We start from the raw sequence: 24,021 nt of genomic DNA, 5'->3' as shown, positions 1-24,021 counted from the left end.
GATACCATCAGAATGAGCTATTCAAGAGCAAAAAGATTTGTTTGTTTGTTTTATCGACTACACAAAAGCATTTGATAAAGTGAAGCACAGTAAGTTATTTGAAATATTACAGGAAACTCTAGATCTAGATTCAAAAGACCTCCGTCTAATCAGAAATCTATACTGGGAACAAACTGCCGCTGTAAGAATAGATGGAGAAGTGAGTCAGTTTACGAAAATCAAGAGAGGTGTTAGACAATGGTGTGTTTTCTCCCCTGATTTGTTTAATGTGTACAGTGAAACAATATTTCAAAAAATAAGAGACATCTTGGGAATCAAAGTTAGTGGTGAAAACATCAATATATCAGATACCGCGGATGACACTGTGTTAATTGCAAGTACGGAGGAAGAACTACAAAACTTAATTGATATAATTGCTGAAGAAAGAGCAAAAATGGGTCTATCTATCAATTGCAAACAGACAGAATGTATGGTGATATCCAAAAAGAAGGAGAATCCTATCTGCAGGCTGAGAATAAATGGGAAAGACATAAAACAAGTACAGAACTTTTGCTACTTAGGAAGCTGGGTGACATCAGATGGCAGGTGTGACATGGACACCAAAAGAAGAATAGAGATGGCAAAAGACACCTTTACGAGAATGAAGAGTATATTGACCATTACTAAACTAGGCATGACAACCCGCCTCAGAGTACTGAAATGTTACATTTATCCAGTTACGTGGATCAGAATGTTGAACAATATCTGGTAACATGAGGAAACGAATTGAAGCAGCAGAGATGTGGTTTTTGAGGAGGATGCAAAGAGTATCACGAACGAAATGAACATCTAACAAGGATGTCATGAACAGAGCAAACACAAAAAGAGAAATAATGTATGAGATCATGAAAAGGCAACGTAACTTCATTGGGCATGTGATTAGGAAAGAGGAGTTAGAATGCACGGTAATTATGGGAAAGATTGAAGGGAAGAAAGCAAGAGGAAGACAAAGACAAATGATGATGGAGACAGCAGCCAGAGAACTGGAAATGAATACCAATGAATTGATCTACTTGACCCAAAACAGGAGTGTGTGAGCCATGGCAGTCAAAGCTCAAATGGCAGTCACGGCACCTGATGATGATGAGGATGATGATTGATGATGAAAGATCCAAATGTGTTAATTAAAGTCAAAATCACCAATGATGCTTTACAGTATTGATCAACTTTCCAGGGAATCTAGTCATTTAAAAGGTGTGTAAGAATAGGGATCCCAGTGAACTTCAAATGACAGCAGGAACCAAGACACCTCAGTTAAGACTGTGTGGAAAGGAGGCCTTTCTATCAGGTTATCATTGCAAGAAAGATGTTTATCGTACTATCGTAACCATTAATGCTGTAAATCAGAAATAAATTGCATTTCCATTTACAACTTTTTTTTTAAAAAGTGAGTATTAAAGCTGCGTTTGTGTACATCTTAGGGGTTGGAAAGGTGGTGGTGGAGAGTTGACCATCTTAGTTAGTTGTCATTTTCCGGGAGCTTCCCATTTTTTAAACACTGGAAAAGCATTAAGTGTTGTAGTTAGATTTCCAAATCTAATCCTCTGAATGGCATGCCTATCACATCTGGTGTGTAGTTTCGCCAAATATAACATTCTGGCAAGCAAAGTTAGCAGAGACAAGCTCATTGAGCCAAGAGTCATAGAAAGATACCAGAGGAAAACAAGCCCTTCAGTCCATTAAAGGCCTGCCTCCCATCAAGTACCCACGGGGGATCGCTCTGTCGCTGGAAAGGGGAGACTGCCTTTTTATCACTGGTGAGATCACTCTGCTACCGGAAAAGGGAGACTGCCTCTTGAACACTGGTGGGACCGCTTGCTGCCTGAGAGGGAAAGGCCTGCCGTGGAGCCCAGAGAATGTTACCAGGCTTTCTGCATTTTGGATATGGACTTGGGCTATAGACTTCTTTTTCTCAGTCTTATAGTTTTTTAAAATTTTTGTTTGTATTTTTGTGTGGGAAGGAGGGATTTCGGGGTTGATGATCATGCTGCTGTTCTTTTCTTTCCTGGTTTCATGGCTATCTGGAGAAGAAGAATTTCAGAGTTGTATACTTTGATAATAAATGAACCTTTGAATCATGTTAACACTAATCAGACCCCACCCCTATTCTCATCAATTCCTTCACCAAATTCTACCATTCATCTATAGATGAGGAGGAGAGAAGGAGAGCGTGGTTTTGTTAAAAACCCCGTTCAGGTTCACCAGGGCTCTTCTCAGCCACTGATCCCCATAGGAATCAGGGACTAGAATTCAATCCAAATGTCCCCCAAACAAGAATCCCAGCAACTGAGCTGAACATGGCAAAGCCCACATGGCAAGAGGTCCAGGATATCATCAAGAGAGCATAGTCACATGCTGCCCCAGGACCAGGTGGTATACCCTACAAGGTACATAAGAAATGCCCAAACTTCCTCTGGAGGCTGTGGAGGATAATGACGAAGATTTGGACCAAAAGTTCGATCCCACCAAGCTGGAAAATGGCTGAAACATAGAAACATAGAAAATAGGCGCAGGAGTAGGCCATTCGGCCCTTCAAGCCTGCACCGCCATTCAGTATGATCATGGCTGATCATCCAACTCAGAACCCTGCACCAGCCTTCCCTCCATACCCCCGATCCCTTTAGCTACAAGGGCCATATCTAACTCCCTCATAAATATAGCCAATGAACTGGCCTCAACTGTTTCCTGTGGCAGAGAATTCCACAGATTCATCATTCTCTGTGTGAAGAAGTTTTTTCTAATCTCGGTCCTAAAAGTCTTCCCCTTTATCCTCAAACTGTGACCCCTCGTTCTGGACTTCCCTAACATCGGGAACAATCTTCCTGCATCTAGCCTGTCCAATCCCTTTAGGATTTTATACGTTTCAATAAGATCCCCCATCAATCTTCTAAATTCCAACGAGTATAAACCTAGTTCATCCAGTCTTTCATCATATGAAAGTCCTGCCATCCCAGGAATCAATCTGGTGAACCTTCTTTGTACTCCCTCTATGGCAAGGATGTCTTTCCTCAGATAAGGGGACCAAAACTGCACACAATACTCCTGGTGTGGTCTCACCAAGGCCTTGTACAACTGCAGTAGTACCTCCCTGCTCCTGTACTCGAATCCTCTTGCTATAATTGCCAGCATACCATTCGCCTTTTTCACTGCCTGCTGTACCTGCATGCCCACTTTCAATGACTGGTGTATAATGACACCCAGGTCTCGTTGCATCTCCCTTTTTCCTAATCGGCCACCATTCAGATAATAATCTATTTTCCTGTTTTTGCCACCAAAGTGGATAACTTCACATTTATCCACATTAAATTGCATCTGCCATGAATTTGCCCACTCACCTAACCTACCCAAGTCACCCTGCATCCTCTTAGCATCCTCCTCACAGCTAACACTGCCGCCCAGCTTCGTGTCATCCGCAAACTTGGAGATGCTGCATTTAATTCCCTCATCCAAGTCATTAATATATATTGTAAACAACTGGGGTCCCAGCACTGAGCCTTGCAGTACCCCACTAGTCACTGCCTGCCATTCTGAAAAGGTCCCGTTTATTCCCACTCTTTGCTTCCTGTCTGCCAACCAATTCTCTATCCACATCAATACCTTAACCCCAATACTGTGTGCTTTAAGTTTGCACCCTAATCTCCTGTGTGGGACCTTGTCAAAAGCCTTTTGAAAATCCAAATATACCACATCCACTGGTTCTCCCCTATCCATTCTACTAGTTACATCCTCAAAAAATTCTATGAGATTCGTCAGACATGATTTTCCTTTCACAAATCCATGCTGACTTTGTCCAATGATTTCACCGCTTTCCAAATGTGCTGTTATCACATCTTTGATAACGGACTCTAGCAGTTTCCCCACCACCGATGTTAGGCTAACCGGTCTATAATTCCCTGGTTTCTCTCTCCCTCCTTTTTTAAAAAGCGGGGTTACATTAGCCAGCCTCCAATCCTCAGGAATTAGTCCAGAATCTAAAGCGTTTTGAAAAATTATCACTAATGCATCCACTATTTCTTGGGCTACTTCCTTAAGCACTCTGGGATACAGACCATCTGGCCCTGGGGATTTATCTGCCTTTAATCCCTTCAATTTACCCAACATCATTTCCCTACTAACATCTATTTCCCTCAGTTCCTCCATCTCACTGGACCGTCTGTCCCCTACTATTTCCGGAAGATTATTTATGTCCTCCTTAGTGAAGACAGAACCAAAGTAATTATTCAATTGGTCTGCCATGTCCTTGCTCCCCATAATCAATTCACCTGTTTCTGTCTGTAGGGGACCTACATTTGTCTTAACCAATCTTTTTCTTTTCACATATGAACGATGTATTGCTCCCAAGTAAGACGATTGTTTTGCAACCCCCCAGTTTAGGACAATCTCCCTCCTTAACATGGAGTGCAAGATATTCTTCTCGGTGCATGTGAGAAGGCTGACCTCTTACTGAATGGAGAACCACTATATCAACACATCATCCAGAAAGGCGACTTTTCGGGCTTTTCTGGGTGCCTGGATTATACTTCAGTAATCAGTCAATAATCAGCCAATTGATCCGCAAGGCCAGGCAGAAGAAAAGCGACCTAACAGTCATCTGCTTAGACCCAGCCAATGCCTACGGATCAATTCCACACGTCCTCATCCAGGTTGGCTTGGACTACTACCATATCCAACCAGTAACACGAGGCATGATCGCCGGCTACCTAGGAGGATTCAAGCTACAGTTCGCTTCAGCCCAGTTTACAACCAGGCAAGTCTTCCAAAAAGGGATTCCATTGGGCTACACCATCTCCCCCATCTTGTTTGTCATGGGTATGAACCTCCTCATACCAGCAGCAGCAGATATAACCTGAGGCCCAGTGTTGGAGCCCAGTAACCAACAACCGGCAATACGGGGGTTCATGGATGACATCACAAGGACATCATAGATGTAACCACTGTAACCCAGGTCCAAGCAAGATGGGTATTGGAAGACCTGGACTACATAGCTACCTGGACTAGGGTGACCTTCAAGGCCAGGAAGTCCAGATATAAGGTGACCAAAAAGGGCACAAAGTTTCTAGGTAATTCAGTTTTCAAGTACAGGGAGAAGTCATTCCATCCATAGAGGACAAAGCAGTAAATTATCTTGGAAAGCGGTTTCCAAATGATAACGGACAGTGCCAATATCACCAACACTGTAAAGCAGACTGAAGAGTGGCTGAAGAAGATCAACAAAACCAGACTCCCTGGTAAATTTAAGACATAGTTGTACCAACACGGTCTTCTACCAAGGCTGCTCTGGCTTTTTACAGTGTACAAGTTCCCCATGACCACTGTAGAAGGCATCAAGAAGAAAGTTAACAAGTATTTGTGGAGGTGGCTGGGATCTCCCCAAGGTTTCCTTCACTGGGGCTCTACATAAGATCAGGCCAGTTAAAGCTCCCGTTGTCATTGGTAGCAGAGGAGTTCAAGGTGGCAAACACTTAAGGGCTCCAATGACTACTAATAAACCAATCAGGAGTCACAACAGGATCGGGCCAAAAGTGGGCCACCAACTCAGCCATACACCAGGCAGTGAGCTCTTTGCAATTGAGAGACATAATCGGCAACCCATGCCTGGACGGCAAGTACTCAGCTCTGCACACTTCCAATGACAGGGGAGTGGAAGTACAGGGAAAGAGGCGGGACATGGTCCAGGCAAAGGTACAGAACAGTGAGGACGAAAGACGGTTATCAAAGGTAATGAAGGTGGGGTCACAGGTTGCCCAGGCAAAATGGGATCTGCCCAAGCACAATATCACTTGGGCAGAGCTTTGGAGAATGGAATCCTTCCCTTCCACATTTCTTTCCTCCTGCAGTCTGTGTATGACACTCTACCTACACCATCACAGCTACACACATGGGGGCTGAGAGAGGACCCTAACTGCAAGCTTTGTGGTCAGCGGGGTTCACTGGCATGCATACTGTCAGGATGCAAAACAGCTTTAACACAAGGATGGTATAGGTTGTGCCACAACAAAGTCCTGCTGTCCCTTGCTGTGACACACTGGAGCGGGAGAGGTGTAAAGGAAACCAGCTGGCAGAGAGGCAAACAGGACAGTCATTTTCATAAAGGAGAGGGCCACACCAGTCAGATCAAAGAGGCCCAAGTCCAATCTGCTACAAACTTCCAGATCGTGGGAGATGAGGGTCGATGTGGGGAGGAAGCTGCAGTTCCCAGAGGTGGTGCAAACCACACTTCGAGCAGACATCGTATTGTGGTCTACCGAAGACAAGAAATTCATCCTGGTGGAACTCACAGTACCATGACAGGAAGGCCCTGAGTACCAGTCCTTAGTCCAGGAGTGCAGGGACAAAGGATGGTAAATGTGGCTATTCCCTCTGGAGGTCGCCTGTGGAGGGTTATCTGCAAGGTCAGCATGGAGGCTGCTGTCTACACTGGGCCTTAATGAAAAGAGCAAGAACCAAGCAGCTTACAGGATGGGTAGGAAGCAGAAGGAGCCTCCTGCTAGTAATAGAGCAGGTGAGAGGAGTTGAGCTGAAGTGAGGAGCAGATGGGCAGTTACTTGGCCACCGCCACTGACCTGCCAACTGGATAGTCTAGTGGTTAAAAGTTGAACACACTCTTTGAAGGTTGGGCACTGTTAAAGTGGATTTCTTTTTGGGCAGATTATTTGTTAACACTTAAATGACTTTGGCCACCAGACTTCTATTTTAACTGTTTGACAAAGGACTGTGGATTGAGTCCACCACAATGGGCTTCCTAAAAGGTGTAAATACCAGATGCTTCTGGTAGTTCTGACCTGATGCTGTAGTTTCGAAGGCAGTATCACCTATACAGTATAAATATTAATTGTCTACTATGTTAGCACATAAAATGCCAAATAAATGTATTGTGGATTGAACTAACGGTTATGGATACCAACACAGACATGTTGGCGTCAGAAGGAAAGGATAGTGTGATGTTTGTATGTAGCTTCAAAAGGAAGCATTATCTAAGTATTGTCTATAACTTTTAAGTAGCGATGGCCTTTGTGCTTAGCATATAAATATCGAGCCCACATTTAGCTAGCAGACCTTTCTGTGGAAAGCATCTCTGTCCGTAAGATGCCTGCTTGTTGTGTCAAATAAAGCTGCTTTGTATCTACCAGTGACTCTGTCTCCGGTAATTTCATCCACGTCCCAACAGGCACTACCTGATGACACCCGCTCCTGGCTAAAGGCTACGGTTATCTAATCAGGTAACTGATGAGAGCACCCCCGTGTATGATGCAAACAGTGACAAATTAACCTACGTACCTGATCACTTAATCAATTGTTCATTTCTACCTGCAGATTAGTCCACTAACTCAACCTTGCCTGCCTGTAGTTTTAGATTGAACAATGCTTACCTAAGTTTTATTGAGGTTCCCATGATGTTCCACACTCCCATCCAGAAGAGGAAAAGGGATATGGACACTAATGGTTACCAATGCACCCTGATATGCACACAGCAACAGAGTGATATCAATCATTCTGGCCAATGGCCCTGCATTTGCTAATTTAGTTCAAGCCCAAGTTTGATAGTCTGCTGGCTGGAAGAGAGAAAGTGATTTAATCGCAGAACCAGCAGAGCTTGGGATGATGCAAGTGTGGGATGCATCAAGAACCAAAGCCTTGGATTCAAGGGATCTGAGGTCGCAGATTTTGGTTAAGAAGATGGAGTAAATGGATTGTAGGAGGAGGTGGGCAAACATTGATGATAAATTGGCTGGTATCCTGGTCCAGCACTGTACTGGGAAGGCCAAGTTATTCTCTGGATGTTCAGCAATGGGTGCTCCTGAGACCGCCCTGGTCCAAGGTTGCCTCCAATATTCAGAAGGAAGCACTGCATGGGGATTGATGTCATCCCATAATCCTCTGAAAGGAAAATCACATCATGGTTGCAAGGGGGACTCACAGGCAGAAGATCCCAGTCAAATACCCATCATGTGGCAAACTGACCTGAAAAGTTACCGCCTTTCATTCCAGGACTAATGTTTTCCAGTGATTAATGTTGGAGAAGTACACAGCCATATGCTAAATAATGCCATATCTAAATAATGACATCCTCATTTTACCTGTTGGGTTTCTTCAGCTCCAGGTCTGTTCATTGCTTGCAATGACTATTTCTAGAGTATAATTTTAAATATTTCCTGTTGCCTCCAAGTCAATGTGACCATAATACAGATTTGCAGATGTTCACCACTATAAAGCTCCCAAAAGAGCAATATCTTCTCAGAAGCTTTCAGCCGATTGCCAAGAAACAAAGCCACTGAGGCTGCACAATCATTTTTGTTTTTCCAATGCCAAACCAAAGCTGCTCACTCCAAGATATATAGACTGTTGCTGGCAGAATTACTCTGTGGCAGAAGAACAGCTATGAATACTGAACACCAGAAGTTAGGTCCCAAATAAATCAAGCTGAACACTGTGAAATGAATCATAGAAGCAAATTTATGTAATGAAAATCAATAGAAAAAACTGATGGAAAATTGAAGGTACTCTCTTATTAGAAAGATATTTTGTCATTTGAAGGAAGTTGTTTTTGTGCTGAAGATGATATGTCGAAAATCTTTAGAAAAACACCACTTAACCTTCATTTCATTGTAATAATTTAAAAAAATAAATTACAATTCTGACACAATTCCTGAACAGGATAAAAATGGGCTGAAAAGAGTAATTGGGGAGATTGTTGTTTCGGCTGATCTAGCTGAGAGTTTACACTGATCTTCCCCCATAAATCATCAATTAAAACCCTTCAAACTGGTAGGATTGGTTTTGCCAACTATGTCACCTTGTGAAGCTTGATGAATTCAGACCAATTAATTGCATTAATACATACACTTTAGGACCGGATTTGACACTTGATTTCTCAGTGGGATTTTCATTTCCTTAGCATCTTGCAACACACTTAGGATTTAACTCTTTCCGCTAAAAATAAATAACATTCAAACATTGTTTGTTCTCAGTTGTATCTCCTGCAATCGCAAATATATCCTTACATATGCCAAGATGAATTAGCCTGTGAAGGTCAGAACTGAAGCCACATTCAGCCTCTTGGGCTTGGGAATCATTTTAGCCTCCGCTGCTGTTCACTGCCACATCCCACAGTTTGTCTTATAGAGGTTCCTCACATTGTATTATAAAGAGAAAAACTTCATCTACTCTTCCTTTAGTCCACACAGCAAGGAGAGTGGGAACTAGGAGTTATCTGCTTTTCAGAATCCATGAAGCAGATAATCCTTTATTCCTTTATGTTTTTGACTGGAATTCCGGAGGGTTTTCATGAACCTCCCATGTAAAGGATATGCTTCCAGCCTATTGAGATATCTCTGGCTCCCTGTAATCACTCTTCTATCCATCCCATAATTGTAGCAGCCATTTATTACATAGCGACATATCCCCCAGGAGCTTGAAGAGTATTGCTTCTGCTGTGGTACATTCCTTTTAAAGCGAACCAAGTATCAACAGATCTGACAACTTGATTAGACCCATGGGAGTTATCTCTCTGTAAATGACAATATTAGTTTCAATGTGGCATTGCACATTCTTAGCTTTCAGTTTAGAACCCTCAGTTCTACCAAATGAAGCACAGAGCAGTACTATAGAGAAGGCTTGTTAACCCATCTGGACTGTACAAGCTCTTTTGAAGAAGAATTCACTGAGTTTCAGTTCCTGTAATTCTTCAGTTTCAAGCATTTGTACAATCTGCTTTTGAACTTTACAACTGAAAATGTATCCACCAAACCTTCAAGGATTAAAATCCACATCACGTGCAGATTCTTTGTCAGAAACCCATGGTTCTTACCAGTTGTCTCTGCACTTGAATGATGCTTGCTGCCACAAGTCTCGAAGATCACCTATGGAAAGTCTCCGGAGGTCAAACACCACCAACGTGAAAAGATCTGCAGACTGAACAGATGAGAGAAACCAGGACTTTGAAATCTGAATTCAGTAAATGTTTAATATTTTCATTAAAGCCTGTGCGTGTAGGCTTTAATGAAAACTACTGTTCAATGGACAGAGTACTAAATGCAAATCAATTATTCCCAGAATAATTTACCTGTAAACTCTAATTTGGCAGAATATTACAAGAGGAACAAGCAAATATACTGCAGAGGGAAATGTACAGACCAGAGACTAGAAATCACTCAAACACAGATTTCAGTGTCAAAATCGCATTGTGCAATTCTCAAAGCCTCAAAATGGTTGCGGTGTTCAGCTGCATAGTTAAAAAAACTACACTGCTGGGCCAGCTAAGAGCTCTAGCTGAACATTTTGCAGAATTGAGTCATACAGCAGAGACCGCTCCTGTGAGACCACTTTATTTTTGGCATGGTCATTACTGACTATGACACTCCAATCAGAGACTAGCTTCCACTCCACCAAACCTCACTCTACCACCACAACTTCCATCCAGCATTGTCTGTAAAGGGTCATAGAGATTCTGTGTGTGCGCCCATCCCTTTAAGGCATATCCACACACATGCATGAATTTGCACAGACTCTGACAAACACAAAAATTACACATTCTGGGTCTTTCTCCATTTCTTCCCATCAGTGCTATTTTGCTGATATTTCTTTTCCTCTTGCTGACTTGGTTGTGCCTCACTCCATCTCAATTCATTCATTTTTCTCTCTCCCTCACTCACCTACTCCCTCCCCCACTCACCTTTGTGTCAATCACACATTGTCTCAATGTGTCATGTTTCAGTGCAGAAATATTATTTATAATATTATCCAAAATTAACCACTTAACCATTCACCTTTGCTAATCAGGCTCTAGGTGCTTTGCAGTTTAAATATTAATACTCCATAAATTCAAAGAGAAATACCCCAATCAGTTAAATATGGCACTAGAGGTCTTAACCATTATTGGCCTTGCCCAGCATTTGCCCCCTTCCAGTAGAAACTGAGGCCAAATTGTCACTTTACTGCACCTCGCCACTCTCAACAGCGCGATACTGTTGGCATCAATTTGTAGGCAAGCCTTTATGGGAACATGGTGAACAGGGCAAAGGGGCTGATCTAGAATGGTTAGACATAGGCTGAGATTGGATGCTATTATTTTCCTTGACTCAGGGAATCTCACCATCTCCTCCAGGATTCCTCAGAAAGTCTCCCAATTTGCCACCTGCTGGTTAGGCTGGTAAAAATTATACTGTCTTTCAAACAAAGGCATGAAAGATTGCTTGCACACTTAGAGAACTCCAAAATTGTCTGCAGGGTTTCTCAGAGCTTTCTGGTGATTGAAATGATTAGCCTCAGCTATCCAGAGCCCGCCCTTATTTTGGATAGGATGGTGGCACAGTGGTCAAATTATATGACTAGCAATCTGGACTAATAATCCAGAAAGCAGAGTTCAACTTTCACCACAGAAAATAACAAACTTGAATTTACTTAATAACACAGAATTTGGAAAAATTAGTGTTAGTGACTGCAAAAAGGACAACTTTTTTTTTGTAAAAGCCAACCAGGTTCACTAATGCCCTCCAAGGAAGAAATCTGCGCTCCTTATCCAATCTAGCCTTTACGTGACTCCAGACCCTCCTCAGGTGAAGGACAATTAAACAAGATACCCTCTGAAATGACCCATCAAGCTAATCAGATGTTACAGTCACTTTTTCAAGGAACAAATAGAAATGAGCAATAAAATATGGTCATTCCGCTGATGCCCAGATCCAAATAATGAACAATATCAGTTTGGTTTTCTGATATTCAGGAAGGAACTGAACATATCCATAAAAATCATCCCCATTTACATTATATGAGCATGTTACAGTCAGTTAGTAATGCAGATTCATTTCTATACAATTAATGTTACTACATGAGCTTGTGCTCTGGTCAGAAACCATTTCAAATCTTATTAACATGGTTAAAGCAACTCACTTAACACTTTAAACATTTTACTATTCACATAATGACACTGGTAAGCGTTATTAATGATGTGCAGTGACTATCCTTCAAGTTGTTTAAAAAGAACATTTTGTCTAGGTGTCAGTGGTGAAGAAGGCAAATGCAATATTGGCATTCATTTCGAGAGAACTAGAATATAAAATATAAAGGATGTGATGCCTAGGCTTTGCAAGGCAACAGTCAGACTTCACTTTGGAATAGTGAGAGCTAAGAATGTGCTGGCATTGGAGAGTGGTGTGCATTTAATATTAATTTAATAATTAATTACAGATTATATGTAAAAACGCATTAATTACAGCCTACCAGGGGTAGGGTTCTTCTTGTCCTCACTTACCATCCCACTAGCCTCCGCGTCCATCACATAATTCTCTGCAACTTCGGCCATCTCCAGCTGGATCCCACCACCAAGCACCTTTCCCTACCCCCCTTGCCCCCCCGCCCCACTTGCTGCAGGGATCACTCCCTATGCAACTCCCTTGTCCAGTTGTCCCTCCCCACTGATCTCCCTCCTGGCATTTATCCTTGCAAGCGGAATAACTGCTACACCTGCCCCTACACCTCCTCTCTCACTACCATTCAGGGCCCCAATTAGTCCTTCCAGGTGAGGCGATACTTCACCTGTGAGTCTGTTGGGGTCAGGTACCGTGTCTTGTGCTCCCAATGTGGTCTCCTGTATATCAGTGACACCCGATGTAAACTGGGAGACCGCTTCGCCGAGCACCAATGCTCCATCTGCCAGAAGGAATGGAATCTTCCAGCGGCCACCCATTTTAATTCCACTTCCCATTCCCATTCCGACATGTCATTCTATGGCCTCCTCTTCTGTCGCGATGAGCCCACACTCAGGTTGGAGGAGCAACACCTTCTATTCCGTCTGGTGTAGCCTCCAACCTGATGGCTTGAGCATCGATTTCTCAAACTTTTAGTAATGCCTCCCCCCTCCACCTTCACCATTCCCCATCCCCTTTCCCACCTCATCTCCTTGCTTTCGCATCATCTCCCTCTGGTTCTCCTCCCCCTTTTATTTTTTCTATGGCCTTCTGTCCTCTCCTATTTGATTCCCCCTTCTCCTGCCCATCTCTTTCACCAATCAATTTCCCAGCTCTTTACTTCACCCCTCCCCCTCCCAGTTTCACCCATCACCTTCTGTATTTCTCTCCTGTTTCTCCATCTTTTAATTCTACTCATCTTTTTTTCCTCCAGTCCTGCTGAAACATGGACTGTACTCTTTTCCATAGATGCTGCCTGGCCTGCTGAGTTCCTCCAGCAGTTTGTGTGTGTTGCTTGGATTTCCAACATCTGCAGATTTTCCCTTGTTTGTTAATTGCATATGTCATCACGCTACCACGTGACACGTACTCACATCGCTTAGAGTAAACACGAAGCTAGACTCACATTTCGGACTCTTGTCTCTTCCCTTGAATTAGTTTAATGTTTTGAGGTTACAAAACATAACAGACAGGGTCCATGGAGGGTACACAAGAATTATCACGGGGAAGGAAAGGGTCAATGCAACTGGAGCATTTGATGCCTCTGGGCCTGGAAGAGGATCGCATTGAAACCTACTGAAACCTGTTGTACACAATATTTATTATAAATTACTATAATTGCTCATGGCACATTTGAACGGAGATGTAACTTAAAGATTTTTACTCCTCATGTATATGAAGGATGCAAAGTGAAGTCAATTCAATTCAATTCAAAAGTAGTAAATATGGCCCAGTCCCTCAGGGATAAAGTCCTCCACACCACTGAGCACATCTACACGAAACCTTGTCAGAGGAAAGCAGCATCCACCATCAGAGATCCCCACTACCCAGGACGTGCATTCTTCTCACTGATGTCATCAGGCAGAAGATACAATAGCCTCAAGGCTCACAGCATCAGGTTTAGGAACAGTTATTACCCCTCAGCCACCAGGGTTCTTGAACCAAAGGGGATAATCTCTCTCAGGTTCACTTGTCCCATCATTGAAATGTTCCAACAACCTATAGACTCACTTTCAAGGGACTCCTCATCTCATGTTCTCGATATTTATTGCTTGCTTGTTTGTTTGTTTATTTATATATTATTCTTTTTTCGTATTTGCACAGTTTATTGTCTTTTGCACACCAGCTGAACACCCAAGTTGATGCGACTTTCATTGATTCTATTATGGTTATTATTCTATTACGGATTTATTGAGTATGCCTGCAAGAAAATGAATCTCAGGGTTGCAAATGTGACATACAGTTTAGGCACTTTGATAATAAATTTAATTTAAACTTTGAGTATTGAAAGGTCTAGACAGAGTGGATGTGGAGAGAATCTTTCCAATAGTGGGGAAGTCTAAGACCAGAGGGTACAGTGTCAGAATAAAAGGATGTCCCTTTAGAACAGAGTTGAAGAGGAATTTCTTTAGTCAGAGAGTGGTAAATCTGTGGCATTCACTCACAGACAGCTGTGGAGACCAAGTCATTTGGAGGTTGATGGGTTCTTGATTGATTAGTAAGAGCATCAAAGGCTTCAGGGAGAAGACAGAATAATAGAGCTGAGAGGGAAAATAAATCTGCCATGATCAAATAGCAGAGCAGACTCAATGGGCTGAATGGCCACATTCCGCTTCTTTGTTATGTGTCATTTGAACTCTCATGCTAGCTGTCAAAATATTTCTCATTTCATTTTTTAATTTACAAATGTACAAATGCACAAGTATTAGAGTAAAATAAAATTGAAATGAATGAATATCTATTAGAGTTCCAATTAAACAGCACCACTAAATCCCATGTTACTTTAATCGCCATTTCCTTCATAGCCATTGTAATCTGGTACACTATCTCAATCAACAAATCAACTCTTGTCAATATATTCTTCAACCTCATTACACATGCAAAATATTTCTCTTGTTCTTTATTTTAAATTTTGTATGTTTAATCCTTTATGTAAGCCACTTTGTTCTCAACCCATTAGATCAATTGTCTTTGATCTATGCAGTTCTATTCCTTCATGATTTTGAATACCTTCATCTAGCTAGCAGCGCCAGATGATGAAGAACTCTACATCAAACCCTGGATGTGACCATCAGATATCGATAATAACAGAATAGCTTAGCTTTTATTTTATATTATATTATTTTATATTTTATATTGGAAATTGACTACCTTTATTGAAAAAGCTACATTTAGCCTCTAATTACCAATTTGCCAATTAACATATTGCATGCATCTCACAGAAACATTGAAAAAATTTTTTTTTACAAAATTTCAAGGCATCAGGCAGAATAGATCAACAGAGTAATGAATAAAGAGATCCTTTGTAGTAATAAATTACCAATTCATTTTATCCTGTAGGCCAGCAATAATCCTTAAAACTGGATTTTCTTCATTGCATTTCAATGTTTTTCCAGAGCCAAGCAATGTGTGGATAAGACCTCTTTGCTAATTCTAGTCAGAAAGCATGACTGTATTCAAATTACTCATGAGAAATCCTCTCCCCATGGATAATAGATCACATACCATGAATAATGATGAAACTGTGCAAATTTCCTTATTAGTTAAAACAAACAGTGAACGAGGCCACTATCTAGCAATCGATATTATCAGTTGACACTGTGATATTATAGGAAATAGATGAAAGAAATTCATACCCAAAGCCAGACAAGGAATAAAGTATGAAGCAAACTGTTAAATAAACAAAATCTCCCTGGCCTGCATTTTCTGATTTATATGCTCCAACTGCTTGGAAACAGATTTTATCAAATGTTTCTAAAAATATTACTTTTCATGTTTCCTTAATTCATTCTCAATCCATTTAACACCAAGGGAGATGGAATTTTCAACTATCGGCTTACTGTGCATTTCAGAAGATGGAATGGAGCACAAAAAGCAGAATGCGAGTCAAAATATTCCTAAAATTTGTGAAAGTTTTGAAGTGTGCACTAAGTCATGCATGTATCAAGTTATATGTTCTCAAATGTGTGCGTTTTGGTATTGCTTAAAATACAGTCTGCATTTTAGGCATCTGAATTCAATCAGCCATTGTTGAAACAATTAGTGCTGACAACAGAAGAACATTGGCCTGGATTTTACAGTTGCAATGAAAGAAAGGATGTCAGTATTATACTATGCTGGTTCATTGTGAAATTGACAGAAATTTCAAGAGTTTACACTTGTGCATCTAAATACTTATTTTAGTTGTTAAACTTCTGCAGAATACTTGGTTTGTATTCATCTTCAGTGCGCTCTTTAGAATTCGGGTGTGTAGTGTGAAGTTTCTTTAAATGTGTAAGATATTAAATGGATTTCAATGGCATATTAAACCACAATTCCCACCTAGCAAACTCACTGGCCCAAAAGAACTCTTTTTAGAGCAAAGCAATTAAAAGATTCTACATGATCACCTCAACCAAAACTAAAAAGTGAGGTCTCAAAAGGCTGCTCTAAATGTCCAATTAGTTTTTTGTTCCTCATGTCTACTGTCAGCTACAAATAATTGTCTCCTATCTTAAAATGAGAATAGGCCTTCTGTGTTTGACCATTGATATAACTTACTTTGAAAATAGTATCAATTAGAATTTACAATATGCCGCTTTTGCAGTTTATTGACAATATGAAATTATTCCATTTAACTGAACACCATTGTGTTTAATACCACATTGACTCCGAGAACTACTGTAGTTTTATAGAATTTGTGGCTTTTTTGGTTATTGTTCATCATCTTTTTAAAATAGTATTTATCATTCAACTGAATAATGATCATTCTGGTGACAGAAATACAGATTTTATTGACTTGAAGTTGTTTTTATTTCTAATTTCTCAGAAGGATTGCAAACAGCCATATTTGGCTGTTTTGAGATGTTACCCAGCAGTGAGTAAAATCAGCATATGGCAACTTGAACTGGCAGCATGCATGCATTTTAATTTGATTGGTTCCCTGCTGCTTTAGTATTTCATGTTAGGCCAGTAACTGCTAGAAAGTACACTGGGTTTGATTCCATGCTTTTGTTAGTTGTGATAGCCCAGCTTATTTTCTTTATTTCTTCACCCTCGTTCTTGGCTAAAGCTGCTGGCTGTAGCATTCAGAATAAAACAGCAAGTTAATCCAGGCTGTTCTCATACTCTGAGCTGTACAGGCCAGGGTAGCTGGAGGAATACGTCAGATAAAATGACTCTGTCAAACTCCCTACTCATGCAACTGCCAATTCTATCTTCCAAAACGGTGTTCAAAATTTTTTAGTCTTATTTTAAAATATGTAATCACCAACAACTGCCCCCTATTTTGTCTGCAGTTTACTTTTGTGAAAATGACAATCCAAATCAACTGGATTTTTATTTAATTAATGTATAGATGAAGGATCTTAACCTGAATCATCAACCATCCTTTTCCCTTTATAAATACTGCTACCATCAGAAAGGAGGTACACACTCAAATAATTCAGGAACAGCTTCTTCCCCTCTGCCAGCCGATTTCTGATTGGACATTGAACCCTTGAACACTACCTCAGTACTTTTTTACTTTCTATTTTTATACTAATTTAATTTAACTATTTAGTATATATGTATATACTTATTGTAATTCATGTTTTGTTCTATTATGTACTGCATTGTACTTCTGCCACAAAGATAACAGATTTCATGACATATGCTGAACTAGTCTTTCAGCAGTTCTTTTTTCGACTCAATTTTGTCTCTGATATCTCTAGAATTTCTTATCAAAGGTTCAAATGAAAAAACTGCTGGAATTGAAATGCCTATTTACAAGTAATGACTTGGCAAAATAAGAAACAATTTAACAGCCAATGCCTAAACATAATTTTATTCTTTGCATCCGTAGCCCCTACAGTTACTTCAAATGGTGGCTTATAATTAGCTCATAAGCACTATGGGACTTTATTATTTAAATTTAAACTATGACAGAGCTGCTTTCACATTCTCCAAACAGTGAATGATCTGTCCGAGTTTTCTGAGTTATGGTAATCAAAGAGCAATGAACTGCCTTTAGAAAGGCTTACTTATGCTTTAAATTATGATCTCCGACTATCTTTCAGTGACAATATTAGACATTTTCAAAAATGGATAAACTCAAATTCAAACACATTTCAAAGTAATAACGTGCAATTTTCAGTTTTCTCACGATTGAACTTAAATGCATACAAGTAAATGATTACATGTATACCAGTCTTTGAAGAAACGACCTCAGTGCATTAATTGGCCTCAGCGTTCCCCAGGGAGTGCTTTAGCTTAACTGGGTGTGTTGTTTGATTTACTGCAATTTTGCTTCTTCCATTGCATCTGTTTTATAAGTTGACTTGGATGGCTGCAAGATTGTAACAATCAGCATCTATGTGATATTTTTACTGGTAGTACTCATGAGAATGCAATTGTGTTCTCATTCAACTTAAAGCAAGGCAACGTCAGAAATCTTTGCTGGAATGCAATTTCTTGATATTTCAGGAATAAGAACCGATGAAAAGTACCTGTAGAAGGAACCCTTAAGATTTTAAAATGTGTTGCCAAAACAGCATAGAACAATTTGCATTATGTCCATTAACAGGACAGATCCATTCAATTCAATGTGAGAGTGCACCAAGACAACGATCTTGCTAATCATCTGCAGGGAAAGAAATGCGCCACCCTTCCTAGTCTATCTGAATCCCAGCAGCAGAATGAACTGACAGATTTGTCCTTCAGAATATGCAAGTGCTGAATTTCACGGCACGTGTTTAAAGGATTTGCGTCAATTTTACAGGCCAAACACCATGGCTCCAATTTGAGCTGCCGGAAAAACTCAGCACAATTTGGCCCAATATATTCCTTCTTTGTTTATAAGCTTTTTACAAATAGATTAATCAATCTTTCATCTTGATACAAGAGTCAAATTCTAATCTTATTGCCTTTTATCTTTCCTGATCAATGTTCCAGTGTGAAGACTCAGTAAGCTTTCAAAGTATATTCAAAGCCTTACCCACCAACACTGCCACAGTGGGAGTTCTGAGCATTACTTATTTTCCCCCATTGATATTCTGAAACCCAGCCTGATGCCCACAAAAGAGTTTGCAGACTTTCAAGCTTTTTTCTCCATTGTATTGCAACTTTCTGGGACTGCTTGTCTGAAGAATGGCTATTCTGTTTGTTTTGCCTGCTAACAACAGACCTCTGTCTTACTTGGATCCATGAAAAAGTATCCCCGTCTATTCTCTGTCACGTTCTCTGCCAAAGCAGCTTGTCCATCAATGCACAAGTGAAATGCTTAAAAATATTGTCCTTTCATATTACTCAATTGTGGAATTCACCAATGAATATTGAAGTATTTATTGCTTAACTGAAGGCATGTTTCTCTGTTTCCAAGCATATTAAGTGCTATATCATGAAGTTAATATAGTATGAAAAGCTCTCAATGGAAGGGCATAAATAACTTCGTAACTGATTTAAATAGTACATTTTGATGTTCTACAAAATCTGGAGCTCACTTCATTGTGATAACAAAAAGAGACTAATTAATTTACAAGTTTGAACTTTCAAATTACACAATATACAAGACCTGGAAACCTAACCCCTTATTCCCTTTGTTAAACAGAAGCTGCAATTGCAACAGTCACTGGGCCATACATCATGAAGCAGACCCTTCATCCCAATGCATGTTGTGATCATCAAGCACCATCCATACTAACCACACCTTATTCCCATCATCTCCCCCTGAATTTCGTGCCACCAATGAGACCCATGGGACCAACCCCTGCGTCTTTCGGAATGCAGGAGGAAACAGGGAGAACATGCAAACTCCTTCAGGTAGCAGCGGAAATGAACCGAGGCTGCTAGTACTGTTATAGAGCTATGCTAACCATGGAGAAGCCAGGAAAATAGTAGAGTGGCCTCCAGGAATCATCTGTCTGAGCAGTGCTGACCGCAGGAAAATATCCCAGTTTTGCTTCCCCAGATAAAGGCATCGCGTGCGCATCACACAGATGCGACATTAACCATTAGGAGTTTCTCCTGCTTTTTCACAATAATGTTTTCCTTGATGGAAAGATCCTGGTTATTAAGGATGAACCCTTATGAGCAACAATGACTGCCTGCACTCGTGTGAAGCCAGTAACGCTGACAAGTCTCAATGTACAGTACTCCATCAGATCGTCAGTGAAATTAAAGTAGATGCTGACCCTTCCGTGTGGAATCAGTGCACGGGGGACCCCTCTGATATAGCATAGAGTAGAAAATTTTGAGGGATGGCAGTGAACTATTGCAGCCATGTTGTGGGGATAAGGTTGAGAAGAATGATGATCAAAGGTGAGAGACAATACAAATGCAGGAACCAGGAGCTGAGTAGTTCAATAATCAACTCCTTTAGTCCACTAATTAACAAAAACATGGCTGATCCAGTCTTAGCCTAAATATTACTTTCTGCTCTCTCCTCAGCCTTGTAGTTCAAATTTCTGTCAACATATTCAATGATTCTACACCCTACACTGGGGTGGAGAATTTTGAGTGAAGAAATACCTCCAACGTTTCCTCTTAAGTGGGCTTCCTTACTCTGAAACTGTGCCCTTAGTACTAGATGAAAGGAAAACATTCTCTCAGCATCTATCCAGTCAATCCTCCTCAAATCTTATACAAAATGACAGATCAGCCCTAACCTGCTCAGGTTTTCTTCACATATCAATCTCTTCATCCCGATCACTAAAACAGTTAACTTTTTCTGTACAGTGTCCAAATGCTTCCTAAATCAGGGATAACAAAAATAAGAGATGTTTCTTATCAGCGCTCTGTAAAGCTGGATCAAAACTTCTTTTCATAATGGCTTCCAGCAGCTTCAGATGTTGGACCAAATGCTTTTTGGTTGAGTACTTGCCTTCTTGTCTTGAATTAGCACCTGTGATTAACCAGTGCTCCGGGACCTCTCCAAAATCCGGGAAATTTTCACAGAACAGAATCAACACATCTAAAATGTTGGAGGAATTCAACAGATCAGGCATCATTTATAGAGAGGAATAAACAGTTGACGTTTTGGGCTAAGACCCTTCATCAGTACTGGAAAGGGTGGGGAAAGAAGCCAGAATAAGTAGTTAAGGGGAGCGGAAGGAGTACAAGTTGCACATGATAGGTAAAGACTTTGCTGGTTTCTAGAAGTTTTTGACCTACCATTAATCTCTACAACACTAAATTTAACATCACCTTTAATTCCCTTTGTTAGTCACAGATGATGCACTTTTCTCCTAAAGCCTTCCTTTTTCACCTTTGTGGTTATTATGAACATCTCCTTAAATTCTCAATCAGATGATAAACCATTTTATCCTTCGATCTGTCTATCCTAACCAACTCTGACATTGAAATTGTCTTTATTTAAGTTAAGGACACTATTTGTAGACCCGAGTTTCTTGCCCTTGTGACGAGAATACACATAGATTAAGATGTTAGCTGTCCTGTGCTGGCACCAGTGGGATCAGCAGTTGGTCTGCCACCTGTCTTCAGGAGAGAGAGAGATAAGGAAAACAATGGAGCAGCATTTGGAGATGTTAATGAAGGGACTGGAGAGTCTAACGGAAGGAGAGCTGTCAAGATCGGCTCCCCCTTTGAACCCTGAACTGTTTGAAGTGATGGACAGGCGATACCCCAGCAGGGGGATAAAAAGGGACAGGTTCGCTAAGGCAAGACACACACGACACCCCAAGGTAATGAGACCCTGGAAACGGTGCGTCTCCCACAAGTCGGTGGGAAGTTTTTGGACGGCTGGTCGCGGGACAAGCCATAGACACACAGGGTGGAAAGGCACGATCGGCGGGAACCTGGTGTGTGTCCACCCTTGCCTGGGTGCCGGGTTCACCGCAGAGAAACGATCGTATCTGGAAACGGAGGGGTCACGGTCGGTGACCTCAGATGACATCACAAAGGGCTCGCACGAAAGCTGACTGCGAAGGTCTGTGTGTGGAAGCCGTTTGAATATTCATTCGTTTTGCTCTCTCTCTCCTTCCCTCCACTGTCTGCGAACTGAACTGAACTAAATTGAACTGAACTTTGCGTCACTTTGAAACTGGTCATTTACCCCTAGACAACGATAGAGCTTGATTGATTCTGTTATCTTAATTCTGTGTACATGTGTGTTTATCATTTGCTGAACTGTTGCATTTATTATCCTTTTGATTAGAGTACTGTGTTGCTTGTTTCTTTAATAAAACTTTCTTAGTTCTAGTAATCCAGACTCCAACTGAGTGATCCATTTCTGCTGGTTTGGCAACCCACTTACGGGGTACGTAACATAAGTGGGGTTCTCGTCCGCGATTTTGAACGCTAAATTTGGGACGGAGTAAATTGATTGGGTCAAAATTCCCGAAAGAAAGAAAAGACAAACAGCAGAAATGGAGGCTGAGGAATTTATAAAGGCGCCGACCTTGGAGGCATTAGAGGATGCCAGGAAAACGGAATTGGTAGCTGTGGCCAAACGGTTGAATCTTGCTAAGGGGAAGTCGACAATGAGGAGAGAGGAGATACACAGAGCTATCGTAGAGCACTATGTATCTAAAGGTGTGTTTCCCCAAGGGGAGATGGAGGTGGTGTCCATTGAAAAACCTGCTGGAGACGCGGTACAGGTGCAGTTTGAAAAACTGAGACTCGAGCACGAGTTCCGGGTACGGCAGTTGGAGTGCGAAGAGAAAGAGAGGGACAGACAGTTGGAGCGAGAAGAGAAGGAGAGAGAGTTAGAAAGGCAGGAGAGAGAGAGAGAGAGACAGTTGGAGCGAGAGGAGAAACAGAGGGAAAGGGAATTCGAGCTGGAGAAGTTAAAGATAAGGGCAGAGCAGGGGCCTGTGCCGAACCAAGGTGGAGGGTTCCGGGCGACCCAGGAGGTTAGGCTGGTTCCCCCATTTGACGATACCGACGTGGATCGGTACTTTCTCCATTTCGAAAAAGTTGCTACAAATCAGGACTGGCCGAGGGATAAATGGACTGTTTTGCTTCAGAGTGTACTGAAAGGGAAAGCCCAACAAGTTTACTCAGCTTTGTCCGCGGAAGATGCCCAGAGGTATGAGGTGGTGAAAGAGGCCATCCTCAGGATTTATGAGTTGGTCCCGGAGGCATACCGGCAGAGGTTCCGGAATGTGAGGAAGCAGTGGGACCGCACATATTTAGAGTTTGCCCGTGAGATACAGACATATTGTGAGCGTTGGTGCGCCTCGAAGGGGGTAGAGGGGGATTATGACAGACTGCTACAGCTGATCCTGATTGAGCAGTTTAAAGGTTGTGTCCCTGAGGGTATGAGACCCTACCTAGATGAGAAAGAGGCAGCCACGTTAGCCGCAACTGCTAAGTTAGCGGATGAGTATGCATTGATGCATAAAATGAAGTTTGCCCCGAGTAAAGGCTACCAGAAGGGTAGTCAGGACGGCGGGGAGAGTCCGCCGGAAAAGTCAGAAAGTAAGTCGGGGACTAGTGAGAAGGATAAGGTAGACTGGGAGCAGTCTGGTAGGAAGTCTCCTGGGGTCGTCTGTTATAATTGCGGGAAAGTCGGACACTTTGCGTCCAGGTGCTTTGCCCCAAAGAAGGAGACAGGAAAAGGAAAAACAGCGATTTTGACTGGCTGTATCGAGCTGGTACACGAACCGCTAGGAAAGGACAGGTCTGCCAAAGTTCAGGAAGGGCGTGAGAGGTTTATCTCGGCCGGATTGGTGTCAGTGAAGGAGGGGTTAAAACCAGTTCCAGTGCGGATCTGGAGAGACACGGGAGCGTGTCAGTCACTGATACTGAAGAGTGTATTAGAGTTTAGCTCAGAGACCCAGACTGGGGAGGTCAAGGTCAAAGGTATTGGGGAAGGGACAGAGGCAGTCCCTTTGCACCAGATACATTTACAAAGCAACCTGGTCTCTGGACTAGTCACGATCGGGGTGAGGTCCGAATTACCGATGATAGGCGTGGAAGTCTTGCTCGGTAATGACCTCGCCGGGGGAATCGTGTTCCCAGCCGTGAGATTGACAGGTCAGCCTGCCAGCATTGAGGCCCTGCCCATGGACTCACAGGTTCATCACGGGACTGCGGTAGTAAATTTAGCTGAGTCGTTTCTGCCAACCTTGTACGAGAAGGGGGTAGAAAATGAAAAGAA

General features: G+C 41.7%; 1 protein-coding gene across 1 annotated transcript in view; it reads right to left on the bottom strand.

Annotated features, from left to right (window-relative positions):
* Nucleotides 1–24,021, bottom strand: part of LOC134352270 (apolipophorins-like) — a 124,665-nt gene that overhangs the window by 31,227 nt on the left and 69,417 nt on the right. The window contains exon 9 of the mRNA XM_063059560.1: nt 9,848–9,951. Within this exon, the coding sequence (XP_062915630.1) occupies nt 9,848–9,951 (104 nt within the window). The remainder of the gene's footprint in view (nt 1–9,847; nt 9,952–24,021) is intronic.

Source organism: Mobula hypostoma, chromosome 9 (genome assembly GCF_963921235.1).
Source record: "Mobula hypostoma chromosome 9, sMobHyp1.1, whole genome shotgun sequence".
In the NCBI taxonomy this organism is placed as follows: domain Eukaryota; kingdom Metazoa; phylum Chordata; class Chondrichthyes; order Myliobatiformes; family Myliobatidae; genus Mobula; species Mobula hypostoma.
The sequence above is the reverse complement of the archived record's forward strand: the minus strand, read 5'-3'. Positions and strand labels throughout refer to the sequence as shown.